Here is a 16,629-nt window from a genome sequence, read left to right as displayed (position 1 = left end):
GAATTAGCAGCTCAAGACTCACTTTCAGCTGACCCTGGCGGTGCGCAAAGTGCTGGCGGCGCCGGCGGAGAGCGGCCCCACGCCCTTCCGCAGGGGAGTCGGTGTTCATCCCAAGCCATACCTTGCGTGGTTCTTGTTTCACTTCATCAATGTCTTCCTCGTGTTTGAATAGTGCCTTTGGTGTTGTCAGTCAAGCATTCATTCAACAAATATTTAATGCTAACAAATATTTACTGCTAACGTTAAGCTCGCTAGAAAGAACGCGATGACTCAAGCCCTTGCCCGTAGCAGCGCTGGAGGGAGAGGGGAGGCCTTCCCACCGCCCAGGTGGGGAAGCCGGCCCGCAGCCGCGCAGGGGGCGGACGGAGCTGAACGGAGAATCAGCCCAGCTTTGTTTTAAGTTTAATTTTTTTATTGGATTTTTTCCCCCATTACCATTTAGTCCCCTTATACCCTCCTCCCTAGAGCTAATCAGTTTGCAATTCTTGCTATGATCCACGTAAACTTTACCCTGCCCGGAAGTGGAACTGAAGGGCCACCTCCGGCTCCTGAGGACCTGAATGACAACTCCATCTCTGTCACTGGGTCGCTTTAATTCCCTTACTGGGAAAAAAAGGAAGTAACTGCTAGTCAAAGGGGTATTGTTGGTATTCAATCAGGCAATGGATATGAACTTGCCCTGAACGTATAATGTGTTATAGAAGTGGGAGCTGTTATTGGGCAGGTGGATCCCTCCCTCTAACCAATAAGCTACACTTAGATCTCTTCCGACCCCCACCCACCACACAGAGGGTACCCCGGCTTGGTTCCTAGGAGCCTCAGAAGCCAGTAACTGCAATTCTGACTCCTCCCCTCGGGCCACCGCGTGCTTGTGCACGATCTTTCCCCTCTAGTTTCTAAAAGGCTCAGACTAGACACTTAGTTATCTGCCTAGAAGCCTTATCATCTGTGGGGCAGGTGGAAGGGGTTCTGCTGCCTTCAACCCCAGGGGCTGGGCCCTGGAGCCCCACAGCTCCACTGCGCCCTTTTGGCCCTTTTGCACGATACCGTGGGCAGCTCAGTAAGAGGCCGAGCGATAAGGCTGGCTGTGCCAGGAGTGGGTTAAGAGGAGGAACGGCCGCCTGGGTCCTCTTCTGAGCCATGCTGCCTCCATTCCCATTTCCTCTGCCTCTGTTTACCTCGCTGAGTCTGTCTCCGCTGTGGAGGAAGTGGAGGGCACCTCTCTGCTAGTGGGTAGGAGCAGAGGGAGAAGACAGAGGAGCAAGGTGCCTGGGATGGGCAGGTAGCTCTGCAGCTGGGCAGCCCCGGCTGGGAGGCAGCGGGTGTGGGCAGGAGGCTCAGAGGCCTTGACAAGTGTGCCTGGCCGGCTTTGGCTCCTGTCCCTCACATGTGCCACGTTAGCATCCTGCCCACCCGGAGGAGGGAACAGCAAGATGCTGTTTGAGGAAGAAATAAACCCAATCCAGCATCTCAGACGCTTTTAAAAATAGCAACTCCGGGATAGTATTTCAGCTCCTATTTTTATCAGATTTACATGGCTGGACCATGGAGCGGAGCTGTTCCCAGGGTTCTCAATAGCAGGGACATCACTGTTGTCGTCTTAGCAACCTGCCCGTTGGCCGAGGCGAAAATGCATTCCAGGAACCTCTGAGCTGCGAGAGATCCCGGGAAGTCACTGCACCCAGCCCTGGTCTCTGTGGAGGGCCACGAACAATGCACCACAGCGAGTTTACGGCTTGCTTCTCGCCTTAAAAGTCTCTTGGCTGCCCTGACTCCACTGCATAATCCAGGATTACACAGCCTTTTCGTCAGGAAGTTCTTTTTAATATCTAGCCCAAATCTCTCTGGTGACATCCCTTTTGGCCTTTTTCACAGCAGGAAAATAGCAGCGAGTATTTACTGTGCGATTACTATGTCCATTAAATCCTCATGTAATCCTCACGAAAACCTTTAGGAGTAGCACAGTTTCGCCTCCCAATTTCAGAACAGTTACGTAACTTGTCCCAGCTGATACTTGCTTAGGGTGCAAGCTCTGTACCAGAACCCTCGGACCACCTTGCCTCTCAAGCAGAGGGGGAACGCGCCGTTAAGAAATGTCTTGTTAAATAAGTAAATACATAAAATAAGGTGAAAAAAAAAAAAAAAGAAATGTCGTTAGCCCTGACTGGTGTGGCTCAGCTGGTTGGGCGTCGTCCTGGAAACCAAAAGGCCACCGTGTTCGACTCCTGGTCAGGTTACATGGTCCCTGGCTGGGGCGTCTATGAGAGGCAACTGATCGGTGCTTCTCTCTCACACCAATGTTTCCCTCCCTCTCTTCTTCCTTCCCTTCCCCTCTCTCAAAATAAATAAAATAAAATCTTTAAGAAGAAAAAAGAAGGAAGCCTTGGGGTGTTCACCTTAGGCTCATTTGAATTAAGTATGGTACACAGGAGGGCTTCAGGAAGGGGCCCGTCGGCGAGACATGCCTTGTACCCCATTGTTTCTGAGCTCCCTGGGAAGAATTTGCCCATTCTCACTTCTGATATCAAATACCCCCAAGTCCCCCTTTTCTCCTGTGCCCAAAGAAAGGATCCTATGTACCAGATGATGCCTGTCTTTGGACTTTTCATGCTGCTATGAATCCCCCATGTGCATGTATTAAAATTTGACGTTCTCCTGTTAATCTGTCCCTCTAATTTGATTAGCTCTGCTAGAACAACCTAGCAGGTGGGAGGGAAAGCGTGTGTGTGTGTGTGCGCTCGCGCGCGCGCATCATTAACCTTGACTTTCATTTCTTCATCACAGGAAGGGGAATGGAAAACTGGCCCGCGGGCTGCCTGTGTGCGCCCCATGCAAGAAGCGAGTCGCTGGGTCCCCGCCGTGCTGAGCCCCGGGCGCCGAGCTGCTGGGCCTTGGCTGTGCGGGCCCTTTGGCCACGGTGTGGACGGTTGGCTTCTCGCAGCGTGAGCTCCCCTGGCTCCCTCTGCTTTTCTTCAAGGCAGTCACCACTCTTGTAATTAGTCTGTAATTAACGCCTCACTAAATTGGAAGTGTCATGTGAGCTCTATCTCCAGATTTTTGCTTTAAAAAAGAAAACTAGGGTGGATGTTCAAAACCCGTTTATTAAACTGAAATACTTTAAACAGATTCAGTCCATGCTTATTTTTTTTAACGGTGGTTAAAACTGGAGAGCTCCAAGTTTATGTAGATTTCAGAATCCAATGTGATTTCAATAATAATAATAATAGAGCAAACATAGGGTTGTCAACATTTATTTTGCTAAGTGAGGATATTTGAAACACAATAGCCATTAATCATCACTGGCTTCTTATAAAAGAAAATACATTTTAACATTATATATATACATGTTTGAAATAAACATTTAGTCCTTCCTGAAAGGGAAGAGTTAACAGACCTATGTCAACCTATTCAGAAGGAAGACAGATACATTACAATGTTTGGATATGTAAGTGTTACAAGAGAAACACCTTCAAATTTTATTTTGTATGTAATTGTTTCTTGATTTCTCAATTTGGGGATTTGTATTCCACAGAGGCATGCCAAGTGGAATTTAGATGTCCAACTCATTTCAAAATGTTATTTTTCTGTTTCATGAAGGAATGTTGACTAATAGAGAACAGTCAGCAATTTTGCTACATGAGGAATGTTTTGGGCAAACTGAGAGGAGCCCGGGAACAATAGCAGTCGAGCCTCCAACTGCTCCGCTCCTTCTCCAACAGAGCCAGGAAGAGACTGGGCTGAGGACAGGGCTGGCAGCCAGCTATGTAGCCCCCAGGACTGCTTTGGGGAGGGTGACATCTGCCACTGCGCCAGCAGAGCTCAGACGCAGGCACACACATTACTGTCACGCAGTCACATAGATGTACCACATGGCCAGAGTGGCTGGTATGTGCCACTCGGTCAGTGTGGGGCTCAGGAATACTCAGTCTCACTCGGGAAGCTCTCAGGGGAGGCAGGACGTTGGGTTCTGCTAAGAAATGAGAAGGAAGCGTAAGGCCGAAGAGTGGCTCTTACGCTGCATCCCCTGGGCTGAGATCCAGGCTACCTGGATCCAGAGCCTGGCTCCTTAGTTGCAGGTGAAAGCCCTCAGGGGGTTGTTCAATGGCCGCCACCTGCTCCCGGCCCACAGCGCCTCCGGCCCCTGAGGCCCCTAGGAAGAGAGACTCTCTAGACAGGACAAGGAGGCGGACTGTGTGGTCAGAAAGGGAGGACACCAGCTTCGAGCCCTCCGTGAGCTCAGAGGTGGTGTGACCGGGTTCTTCCCCGCAGCTCTTCAGGAGCCCCAGGGTTCAGGTAAGACGGCCTTGCCGCAAAGGGACTGTTGCAGGTGGCGACAAAGGCCGCGAGCTGAGAGGAGTCAGCAGGCTCCATCATGGCCCGCTGCCCACCTGAGCAGCTGTTTAACGGAGTAAAAGGAAATACTCCGGTGGCCCCAGGTGGGGTTTCTGGGGGCGGGGGGCTGAACTTGTGTGGAGCAGTTTCCAGCTTGTGCGAATGCTCCCCGCGACCCCCGGGTCTAGGTTGCTCCCAAGCAGGCGCCGGGGGAAGAGCCGAGCCTGGCCCTCTGCGAGAGGGGTTGGTCCTGACACCCAGGCACCAGCTCGGACCCCAGCACGGCACGGGGCAGAGCCGGGCCTCCCTCCGGAACAGTCCCACGAATGCCCCTGCTCCTGGAGGGCGCCACGGATCTTCCTGTTCCCTCATCGCCCTGGACTTCCCGCCCGCCCCTGCCAGACTCCAGTGGAAGCCTGACAGGCAGCTGAGTAAACCGGTGAAGGGGAGATGGGGCTAGGGAGTGGCGACTGGAGAGGCGGGGGACACCTTCCCAGGGCGGAGCTCCAGGGAGGAGGAGGCCTGTCTCCTGGGAGGCCCCGCTGCCTTCCTCCCGGTTCCGGCTGAGTCACCTACAACCTCTGCCTGAAGCCAGATGAGACCCCCATTGAGAGACCGTGATCTTTCGAGAAGACACTCCCAGGACTGGGTCCCTGCGCTCTGCAAGGAGGGGCCTCTCTGTGTTAGCGTCTACTCTGCTGCTCCTCTCAGCATTTGTCCTCACGACAGTTCAGAGGGGTCTACTCTTCAGACCTCCATACACGTGTTTTCCTCATACGTACAGAAAAGACAGGCTGGGGCTCCCCTCCAGGCCGGCTGGTTCCACCGCTGCCATTGTCACCTGAGAAGGAGAGCAGGTGCCTACCCCACTGTCACACCCCACCCCCACCCCAGCCCCCCAAGGCCTCCCCACCCCTGAGGCCTTACTCCATCTCCGGGTGTCCGACCCTGCGGTGACGCTGGGACACACTGGAAGAGGAAGAGTTGCCTTGGCCCACACATTAAATACAGCATGACATGTAATCACAAAAAAGCCTCGTAAGGTTTTAAGTGAATATATGATTTTGTGTCGGGCCCCATGCATGGCCATGCTTGCCGCCCGCGGGCTGGATGCCCCCCTGTCCTGCGGGAGGCACACCGGGTGGGCCAGTGCGCTGGGCAAGGCCACGCCCCAGCGCCTGCTGCACCTCCCTACTCTTTACACCAGGCTCCCTCATACCTGTATTCAAAGCAGCTTCCCCAAAGGCCGTCTGTTTTCACGCCTCTGTTCACCTGTCCGCCCCACTAGCCAGAGGGGAAGCACCTTGCCTTAGTTGTCTTTGTGTCCCGGACACCCAGGGTCCCATCTGGCTCAAGAGTCAATCGATCAGCAAGCTGTCGCTTGGGACAAGGCTTCACTCTCACCTGACACACAGCAGGGGATGTGGCGGATCCTCACCTCTCCTCCTGTTTACAAAGCGGCAGCCTCAGCGCGCCTGTGGGTGAATGCCAGCTCCACAAGGAGAGCCTGCTGGCCACTGGGTCACCAGTCACCAGGATCTAGGGCAGCGCCTCGCCTATAATCTGTGCTCAGTAAACATTCGACGAATGAATGAATGGAGTGCAGAGGCCAAGCCGGGGCCGGTGCCCTCAGGCCTGGCCAGCACTGACCAGCCCCCCGGCACTGTGACGCACCCATCTTCTGTGCTGGAGAGCACCATGTGCTTACTCGTGTGCCTTCGACATGCATGCCCGCGTCCCTGCTCTGCTGGACCCTTCCAGCAGAGCAGGGACCCTGCACCACCCTTTGCAGCCTGACATGCCTGTGCTGGCTCCTTTCAGGCCATCGGCCTGTAGTCCCTTCTGAAGTCCCTTCTTGGCCTTGAGATCGTAGGAACAGGGGCCTGTGACGCAGGTCACACCTTGGACCTAAGCCACGGCACCCGTGTTATTTTGTCCTTGCTGGTGCATTGTTTTGTACGTGATCTTCTGGCTGCTCCTGCAAGTTTGTTTTGTCTTCTTGCCGAGACAATAACCTCAAGGCCGGGGACTCGCGGACCAAGTAACAGGGATGAAGGCAGGCTTTTTGGGCATGCGTCGCGATTCTTACTAAAACCCTTCCCTGTCTGGGGGGGGCAATCCTTCATCTTTGTCAACAAGTTTATCAGCAGGGTTGACTCACCCCGGGAGGGGCGACCTCAATGCTGGGAATGAAAGAGGAAGTGCCATCAAAAAACGCTATAGATTATTTCCAGAGTTTTCATGTTTGGTTTTTAGGGTCACTCCATCAGGAAGGAAGAAGAGGGACATGGCAGTAGAATCAGGACGAAAAACAGGGAGAGGCACAGTCCACTCCCGGACACAGAAATTGCAGGGATGGGTGTACAGGATCTGCAGTCTGGCCTGGCAGCCTGCCAGGTCCCTAGGCCCCGCCCCCCGCCCGCCGCAGACCTCCCTTCTCAAGGCCTTCCCGGCTCTGCCCTCTCCACCTGCCTCAGCACCAGCCCCCCAGGCGGCCCCGTCAGTCCACACCAAATGAGACCAATGCTTTATTCACATACTAGAAATAAGCCAGTACAAAACACATTAAAAAATGGTAATTTGGTGCTAAAAATCCCCTCCACGCAGCCCCACATATCTGTGTTCTCTTCCGGGCAGCCCTGGGTGGACTCAGCTCTTCTGGGCCTCCTGCAAGAGCTTGAGCAGGGGGTCATCCGCCCTGAGGGCAAAGGTGAGGGTGCGCTCCCGGTAGTACTCGGGGTCTCGCTCCAGGTTCTCGATCACCTCTGCCAGCAGGTGCGCCCGCTCCACCCCGGCGCCAGGGGCCTCAAAGCCCAGGGCTGTGAAGTGCACGTGCAGGTGGTAGTAGGAGGGCAGGTAGTGCAGGTACACGCGGAGGCGGTCCCCCTTCACCTGGTAGCGCTGCAGGATGGCTTCCTGGTGAGAAGGGCGGCAGCAGGGAAGGGGTCACTGTGCTGCCCGTGAACCGGCCCAGGCCCTCCTCCGGCCCTAATCCCAGGCCAGCCTCTGGGCATTTAATAAATGCCCTCTAAATAGCCCTCTGTGCACGCTGTGCTTCAGGTCCCTGTCTTCTTTCTAAGGATCAGCAAACGCAGGTGACAGCACCAAAGCTGAGGCCCTTTCTCCCAAGGAAGGGGAGGGACAGTGGCCTGGATCAGGGTTTCCCTCTCCAACCCAGGTAAAACATTTGCTTCCTCAAGCAGCTGCTGCTGGGAGTCCCAAGAGTCTCAGGGCCTAAGGGTAGGCCCCACAGACCCGACTGGGGATGACCTGTGAACATTCACAGCACCAGGTGGGTGGGAGGAAGCCCGTCCCCCCTCAGCAAGCGATCCAGCCCAGCTGGGAAACAATGAGCCAGGGCCTGAGAGAGGGGAAAGGATGGGGCGGGGGCCGGCTGGGAGAGCCCTGACTCAGGCCCCGCCTCCCGGGGCCCCGCCTCCCCGGCCCCGCCTGGCTCAGGGCAGGACTTTTTCTGCCCACCCCTGTTCCAGAGCCTCCAAGGCTTGGCGTTCAAGAGCAGACTCTGGTTTCCATTGTGGGCAAATCCCTAGGGGAGTCAGAGGTGAGGGGAAAAAAGAAGGGCCTCAGTGGGCTTGGAACACACCCCAGAACTGTGCTCCGTGCTCGGGGCTCACCCTGGGGGGCTCTGCAGCAGGGCGGGGCCGGGGCCAGGGCTCCCAAAGGGCTTCCTGGGACAGCAGGGCGAGGCTGCCAGAACTGCCAGGGCAGGTGAACATGCTGGCCAGGCATCTCCTCGAAAGACAGGCGCCACTCTCTGCCACCAGCAGGTGTTTGAGGAGAGCAGCGAGTTACTCCAAACAAGGGCAGGCGGCCAGAGAGAGGGCACTGGGGTCTGGAGGGAGAGGGGGCGGCGAGGGCACCGACAGGGAGCTGGGTCCCGAGGCCAACGAGCGCCTGGGCAGGGCCCTCCTCCCTGTGCATGCCCGCCTCACCGCAGCCCTTGCTGAGAGGAGCACCCATGACTGCAGGGCCCGGGCATGGGCCCTATGTGGGGGGCCTCCCAATGCCCCACAGCGGGAAGAAGCCTGAGAGCCGCCCTACCGAACGGAGGTTCCAGAAGGGCCCCACCCGGCACCCAGGCCCAGGGAGGCGGGGCGCAAGGGCAGCCAGCTGGCTTGGGTCAGGGCGCCAGTCAGGGCCGCCGCCCCAGATTCTCCACGCATCGTCCCTCGCCTCGGGCTCCTTTCAGCTCCTCTCTAACTTCATTCAATTCTGTGAACAGCCCAGACAGAGGGTCTCCCTGAAGACCAGGTGCTGGAGAATGCAGTCCCTGCCCTCCGGCTGGGTGAGGAGGTCCCTGCCTTCCTGTAGCAGAGGCTGCGACCCAGCCACCCAAGAAACACGGCTGCCTGACAGGCTGTCATGAGCGAGGCGGGCGGTCCTGGGATGGGCGGGCGTCCCAGGCGGGGCCTGCCGGAGAAAGGCGGGGGCCAAAGTGGGGGCCAATGACGGGGAGGACAAGCGCAGGGAGAGGGTGCGTGGCTGAGCGGAGAGTGGGAGGCTGGGCAGGACCAGGCAGCGGGGCCTTGCGGGTCCACCTGAAGAGCCTGTGTGTAGCCCCCACTGACATCCAGAAAGAAGCCCCCGTCGCAGACCTGCTGGGAAGGGTGAGGAAAGCGGTAGAGGGAGCACACGGAAATCGGAGTGTGGTCACTCTGGGCTTCGAGGCGATTCGGCCAGGGCAACTCACCTGCCCCTCCCGGAGGATGTTCCTGAGCAGCGGCAGGTGCTCTGCAGTGAGGTCCCGAAGCGACCTGATGCCCCGGCGATGACAGATGGCGATCAGGTACAGGTCATCGAGCTGCAGAGGCCAGGGGTGAACCAGGCTCAGCAGGTGACAGAACCAGCCCTAGCCAGCCCCACGGGCCCACAGCAGGACCGACCCCCCGACAGCGTAGGAATCCACAGGCCCCCGGTGCATGAGATGGGGCGACCCAAAGAACAGAACGTCTGTTTATGCCTCCTGCTAAAGACTGGCAGAGTGGAGTACTTCTGTGCCCACAAGGCTGGTGGGGTCCACGAAAGGGCCAAGGACGGCTCTTTCCTCCAAGAGCTTACGGCCTGATCGCACTCACACGAGTAACTACTGTAAGACATGAAGCAATCAGAGTACATACAGGAGGAAGAAGGAAAGACTGCTAGCAAGGGCTATCCAGAGAGGCTCCTGGGAAGAGAAGGCAGGGGACCTGGGTCTTCAAGATGTGAGCTCAGAGAAAGAGCATTCAGGTTGAGGAACAGGGGGAGCAAAGGCTCAGAGGCAGGAAGGCAGAGGGCCTGCAAGGGGAGAGCAAAGAACCCGACTTATCTGGAGGCCTGTGGGAGGCACGGGAGGGGTATGCAGGCTGGAAAGGGAGCCTGGGGCCAGCTCGTCAGCAAGAGCTGGCAGAGCCTGATTCACCTTTTCCTCTCTTTCCCCACCTCCCAGGGCTCACAGGCAGCCATTCCCACTGTCCTTCCGGAAAATAGCCCCTGGCCAAAACCCTGTGTTCACAATAGTACAAAGAACTGAAGCCAACAAGACCTTGCTCAGGACAGCAAATGAACTCTTCCTCTGGCCCAGGCAACGCCCTTCCCTCCCTGCTCACCCAAACCTGGCCTGGGCTGGTTACCATGTTCCCGGGGTGAGGCAGCCCCAGACACCAGGGCTCCGTGGGTGAGGCCCGGGGAGATCCCAGCAGCCCTCAGCCCTGCAGTCTGTGTTGCTGGTTCCTCAACGAGATAATCCGGCCACCATGAGTCACCCGGCCGACTCCTGGAGAGCCCCGATTTAAAGTGAGAATGAGATTTCCCACATGGTACCCGATGTCCAGCTGTGCTTCTTCCTGCCAGACATTCTTCTCTGCCAGGGGGAGCCTCATGGCAGACGGCAAAGCTGTGCCCACCCAGGCCTCAGTTGTGCCCCACAAGTCCCTTCTGTGCTCTCCCTTCTCATGACATGTGTCCAAAACATTTACTCTCTCACTAGTTAGAGGACCAAGAAGAAGCCAGAAAACAAAACTGTTTAAGCGTGGGGAGGGGTGGGGGATGGGGTGTTGTGTGTGTGTGTGTGTGTGTGTGTGTGTGTGTATGAATGTCTCCAGCTGCTCCATGTGTCACCATCATAGGACAACCAAAGAATAATAGCATTTGTTTTAAATGGTGTCTGCTGACAAGTCCCAAACGCGACATTAAGTCATACCTCTCTGCTTCAGGGGCGCAGAGGGAGGAGCGACGCCTGGGGCTGGGTGTCAGCTCATGGGCTGGGGAGGGAGGGAAGGGAGCCCTTCTTTGGTATCAGACCTTACCCCAGATTCCTGCGGCCGTCAAAGGCCTCCGGCCCTGATCTGAATGGTCTGAAAAGGCTAGACGAGGGGCTGGTGAGGCACCCCAGAACGGCCCATGCCCCTCTCAGATTGGCACCCCAGAAGGTGGCCCATGCGTCACGCTGGGGGAGACACCATCAATCTCTTTTTACAAGGCAGGACAGCGCAATCAATGTAACAGCTTTCTGGCAAGAAGCAAGACAGACTGGCTGGAGCTTTGGAGAGCCAACCCTCCCCGCCTCTGGAGTGACCCAAAGGGACAGCCTCCTGGTCTGAGAACCTTAGACCAAAGAACCTAAACTCCATGAACTGAAAGTGTGTGCCTAGATCAACACAAATGTACACATATGCTTTTATATACACACACATAAAAAAATATGCGAAGACTCTCTCTGGAAGGACAGAGAACTCCTCTCTTCTGGGGCAGGGACATGGAGGGAACTCACTTTCACTGCGCACCCTTCTCACTGCCTGCATTTTTACTGTGTGCACGGTTAAACCAGGCTGACAGAAAAACAAGCAAATAAAACATACAGATATTCTCTTCACGAGAGTTGAGGAAGGGATGTTATAACCTTGAGAAAGGCAGTGTATCTAGCAAACATTAGGGGTTTGATAAATATTTGTGGAATGGATGGGTGGATGGATGGACAGATGAACACAGAGTCTCCCTAATCCTCAGCCATCCGTTGGGGGCCACATAAATACATATGAATCATGTAAAGATACACGTCTGGGAGAAACAGCAGCAGCAGGAGATCCCAGGCAACGAGGAAGGCTCCTCGGAGAAAATGCCAGGCACCCCTCCCTCCTTCCTTGCGGCGGCTGTGAGGGAAGGACAGAAGTCCAGCCCAGCCTGGTTCCCTGCGGGACACACTGCCTAACTGTCAGGGAACTGTCAATTTTGGTGTTCTGTCACAGATCAAGGATTTGAGACAATGACATATGGAACTGCCGAGACCAGGGCTAATTAAGCAAAGGTTAAGAACAACGGCCCCTATGCCGCCACCCAGGAGGGCCTGACATTTTAGCTTGCCCACCCAGGGCCACTGAGGGGAAGTCCAGACATGCCGCTGGAAGCCCAGTGCAGTTCCTGAAGCCCTTCCTGTGTTCAAGGGAACCGAGAGAGGGCGCTTCCACTGGCCAGCCGGGCAGGACGCCCGCCAGCACCAGGGCAGGAGAACACTGGTTTCCGTCCTCAGGGCCATGGGTCGAGCGTGTCAGGGCTTCCAGAGCGGAGACGCAGGAGTCTGCTGCCTTCTGCTGTCTGCCCTCAGACCACCCCCCTGCCCCCGCCCATGCCAATCACAAGCTCCCCAGGCTTCATGGATCTTGTGAGTCAGAGGTTCCTCCTACCCCACCCCCACCCCGACCCCCGTGACCCTGTGCGCCACCCAGGACCTCCAGGCACAGGGCTGCTAGGGGGCAGCCGGGGTTTGGGGAGCGGCACGGATGCAGCGTCCAGAGCTGCCACTGCTCCCCCCAGGACCTTGTCCCCGCTCTGCCGCCATCTCCAGAGCCAGTCCCGGCTTCCTGCATGGAGGCCAGAGGCGGGGACGAGATGCAGGGAGCGCAGGTGTTCTCTCAGCCTTTCTCTCCGACAGCACCCCACACTTCGATTTCAGCTGGCTCGAACAGATCGCGCGGCGCTCCGACTTCTGGAAACTCCCTTCGAATTCCCTGCCACCCTCTGAGCCATGCTCAGGCCTCTAGGACGAGACAGCTCGCACTCACTTGCCTGTGTGCCTCTGAGCTGAGACGCTGGCCCTTGCCCCAACCACAGGCTCCCAGCCCCCTTTTCTGGCAGAGAAGGAGCGCACAGCAGGTCTGGAAATCGCCAAAGCAAAACCAAGCACACGGCAGGCGGGCTCAGCGAGGACCCAAAGGCCTAACGAGCAGGCAAAGATGGAGGGCGCCCAAGGCAAGGTAGACGGAGCCCGGACCTTAGGGCAATGCCTCTGCCTGGCTCATGACTGAGTGAGGAGCACAAAAACCTGAGGGACCCCCAAAAAAGCAGAATGGGAACCTGAGCTTGGAATATGCACAAGAGAAGAGAGGCATTTGCCTAGTCCCTGCCTCCTACTCAGCAGTCCCACCTCTGGCTTCCTTGGCCTTCCCCTGGCCCCTCACCTGCTGTGGTGGGAACAGCACTTCCTGTAAGAAGCATCTCTGACCTGCCCGGTGTGGTCAGGGCGTGCAGGCCCCCTGCAGAGGGGGCGGTGCATTCTGATTTGTAATGGGCAGATGCAGGGAGGGAGGATGGGGAAAGACAGGGCGCTGGAGAGGCCAGTGTGAGAGTTGGTGGCTCTGCTGGAGACCCGCTCCCTAGCAGGCGAGGAGAAAGCACTGGCGCACGGAGCCCAGGAAACAAAGCTGAGAGGCTCAGGGGCTGGAGAGGCTGCCAGCAGCCCTCCTCTGTGCCTAGGGCGGTGTCAGGGACACCAGGCTGTTCCCCATGTTCGCTGCCTGTCACCGCTTCAGACCACGGGCCTGCTGGGATCTGCAGGGGTGGCTAGGGGGAACGGAGAAAAGCAAACGGTCCACCACGGGGCTCCAGAAGGTGAGAGCGGCCACCCAAGCCGCTTGGCTGGCTAAAGAGTGGCCCATGTGGTGACGCGAACATTGCCTCACTCCCCTCACACCCATACACAGTGCGGAGGGCAGCTGGGGGACACAGAAAGGGCTTTAAATTGACCCGTTCAAGTATAAACATTTGTGAGTGACAGGTATGCACTAGCACTGCGGAGCTCAGACCTCTCTCCGCCGGTTAATTACAATCTGCTCAGAGACTGGGAGGCCAGCAGGAGAAAGAAGGGTGGGACTGAGGCGGGCCAGCAGCCTGGGGCAGGGTGCCTGAGAGCAGAGTCCCGGCGGGGAGTCTCTTACCTGCTGTTGGTTCCACTTGAGGTCTGGAATGAGGACAAAGCCGTCGGAGGGGTCTGGGTTCTCAAAGACAATCCGGTCGGCTTCTGCCTTCTTGTCGAGAATGTTGTATACCCACTGGAAGGACACGGAGAGAGAGGGGTTCAAATCCATCACCGCCCCTTGGGGGGACTCCCCAGACAGGGCTAGGGCAGCTCCCAGCAGGGCCTGCCACCGACCTCAGGGGATCTACCCACAGGCTGCCCAGTGAGCGCAGGTCTCCACGGGCTCCGTCCGCATTATGCAGGCCACAGCACGTGATCGGGCCGGAGCATCCCGCTGTGGAGAAGCTGCCTCCATGCCGGGCAGGGAAAGGCGTAGGTTCTAGAAAGTAATATATGTGGGTTTCCCACCCTCACCCCTGCCGGGGATTCTCATTGTGCTTGGATAAGTACCTCTGCTCACCTGGAGCCACAGCGGTGCCAGCTGACATGGCCCCTGCGTGACAAAGCAGACCCGAAGGCCACCTTGCCAACCAGGACTTCCGGCCCTCCCACACACCTCTGATCTGCTGCAGTCCGCAAGGTTCAGGGAGCCCTTCCGTGGGCACTGCGTGGGTCCCAAGGATATCACTTTACAAGGAAGGTCTGGGCGGCCTTTCTAAAGCAGCCTCCTGCAGGGAGGTTACGCTAAGGCCCCTGACCTCACGGGGCTCAGACCCTCAGACCTCAGACCTCGGCACTGCGCCCTCCCCCCAGCTCCGAGCACCCTCTGCAAAGGGGAGGAGCCCTGACGGAAAGCTGGACAGATGGCAGTGCTGGCTCACGCTGCTGCCCACCCGCCTCCCAGTCACAGCAGGTGGGGAGGCTAGGGCACTGACACCGCCAGAGAGGGGGCCCCTCTGCCCACTCCCAGAAGAGTGGCACAGGCAGTGGCAGCAAAGGCCAGGGTCGGGGCTGGTTCGGTCGCCACGCCTCACCCACCATGTCCGCATCCTTGGCTCTCCTCAGTGCTTGGCCAACACGCCAAGGTCAAGTGTGGCTACATGAGGTGAAGAGTTTGGGAGCAGAGGGTACCTGCCTGCAAACAGCTGGCCTACCAGGCGCCCCAGGAAGACCCACAGACCGGTTCCATGCAGTCCACCCACTACAGAGAAGAAAGGCCCATACTTCCCCAGAAAAGCCTGGCTGCCCCGTTCCCTGGGAGAGGTCCAGAGGATAAAGGGACCCAACCTTCTGCTTTTGGAACATTGATCTTCAAGCTGGTAATTAAGAAACAAGACTCAGAAATAAACTTTGACCTCCCTCCTTTCCTGCCTAAGAGATGCAGAGAGTAAAATCTATCCAAGAATGAAACCTTAGGCTGTTCGCCTTAGCAGCCGTATCTGAATTGAGTATGGCAGGTGGAGGCCCCAAGTCCAACTGGGGGAAGGAAGAGGACGACAGCAAGGATGGAGGTGGTGGGGATCGACGGGCAAGACTGAGGCCGGTGCGAGGGTGGAGGAGGGGGTGGTGAGCGCAGCGCCGGGCCAGGCTCCAGTGCCTCACGGGACTGTCCTCGGAGCAATCCTGGGAATTTGGGGCCGTGAACACTCTGTTTTGCAAAGGAAAGAGCAGGGGTGAGAAGTTCATACAGTTCTAAGCCAGAGCATGGTCTCGGACCCCATGCCCCAGGCCATGTGGGAAAGGCCTCTGGGAGAGCAGGAGGGACCGAAATCCACATGCAGTCTCGGGCCAGAGCGTCACATGAGAAAAGGAGAAGCAGGGAAAAGAACTCACACAAAGCCTAGGGGTTCCGCAGCAGGGAGCTACACCACCCGAGAGCACGGCCGGGAGACTCAGCCACCCGATGACAACAGGCCCATGAGTGAGCCCTGACGGCTCCTGGAAGGCACCTGGCAGGGCGTCCTAGCGCTGAGTGACACTGGCATCTTCCCCCGGACCCCTCTTGACCTTCCCGGGACACCGTGGTCCTCCTCCACGCTCCTGCTTCTCTGCTCATCCACCTGCCAGCCCCTCCTCTGGCCGCCCTTTACCTGCCTGCTCCTCCAAGTGTCTCAGCTCTGCACTGTCCTGTCCTGTTCCCCAGAACTGTCACCTGTGTGTGCATAATGGCAGCGACCACTCCGGTGCCTTTTCTGTGTTAGAGGCAGCAGCAGGCACATGACACATGGCACCTCTCTCCACTTCCTCCAGGACTGTGGGTGCCTTTTCTAGACAAGGAAACTGGGCTTCAGAGGTGAAGGACAGTGTCACGCCGCTCTGAGGTGACAGAATGGGAACCGAAACCTGGCTGACCTGAAGCCTCGACTCAGTGACACACCATCAGGCGTTTTCAGCCCGATGACCCCTCCTGCTCCGAATCCAGACATCCCACTGCATTTTTTACTGGGCACTTTTACAGGAAGTTAAAAGTACCAAATCTGAGGAGCCAAAGAGGGTAGTCGGCTAAGAACACAGACCCTGGAGCTAGGTCGCCTGGCTTTGAATTCCTGTCTCCGAAGGGCTGCCGTGAACATTTTTTGAGGTGATGCACATAAAATGCTTAGAACAGTTCCTGGCACCTCATGAGGATTCAGAAAGTCCCAAACTGAACTTACTGTCTTCCATGTTAACCCTCCCTGCTGTCCCTGTCTCTGTCCTGGTTAACAGTCCCACTACCTGTCCACTCATCGCGCAGACCAGACCTGGAGCCACCCCAGGCTCTCCCCTCAACCAGCTCCTGAGTGCTACCCCGCAGCTCGCTGCTGAGGCCCCCCGCTGCCTCTGCTGCGGTCCAGGCCCACGCTGGCTTTTCGAGCCTTCCTGCTTCCTCTCTCACCACGCCCCAGCTGATGTTTTAACTCCAATCACGTTATGCACATGATTAAACTGTTCAGGGGACCTGCACTAGCTTTGGCAATTGTTCTCAAATCTGATGACCAGCAGAAAGAGATATTATTAAAATACAAATTTTCCAGCTCCACTCCCTAAATGTCTGATCCAGCATATACGGATTAGGTTCCATATTTTTAAAAAGTCTCACCAGGCAACCCCGACGGTCAGCAGGGTGGGGGAACCCCTGGACAAAGTGCGCGTGCCTCTTCTCGGCCCCTGCTGGCCTTCTCCTGTCG

At 57.1% G+C, this 16,629-nt stretch overlaps 1 protein-coding gene across 2 annotated transcripts in view; it reads right to left on the bottom strand.

Annotated features, from left to right (window-relative positions):
- Positions 1-6,853: 6,853 nt before the first annotated feature.
- The window catches only part of DCPS (decapping enzyme, scavenger), a 37,724-nt gene continuing 27,948 nt past the window's right edge, over positions 6,854-16,629 (bottom strand). The window contains exons 4-7 of one of the 2 annotated variants that reach the window (XM_054579442.1): positions 13,542-13,655; positions 9,044-9,154; positions 8,892-8,951; positions 8,530-8,565 (exon numbers count right to left, since the gene is read on the bottom strand). In XM_054579442.1, the coding sequence (XP_054435417.1) occupies positions 8,560-8,565; positions 8,892-8,951; positions 9,044-9,154; positions 13,542-13,655 (291 nt within the window). In that variant the 3' untranslated portion in view covers positions 8,530-8,559. Of the gene's footprint in view, positions 7,249-8,529; positions 8,566-8,891; positions 8,952-9,043; positions 9,155-13,541; positions 13,656-16,629 lie in introns of those variants that run through there. The other variant, XM_054579441.1, reaches the window with a different exon arrangement.

The sequence above is a fragment of the Pteronotus mesoamericanus genome, unplaced genomic scaffold, assembly GCF_021234165.1.
Source record: "Pteronotus mesoamericanus isolate MK-2021 breed Mesoamerican mustached bat unplaced genomic scaffold, CSHL_Meso_final contig_53, whole genome shotgun sequence".
NCBI lineage: Eukaryota > Metazoa > Chordata > Mammalia > Chiroptera > Mormoopidae > Pteronotus > Pteronotus mesoamericanus.
This window is presented reverse-complemented; position numbering and strand designations above follow the sequence as displayed.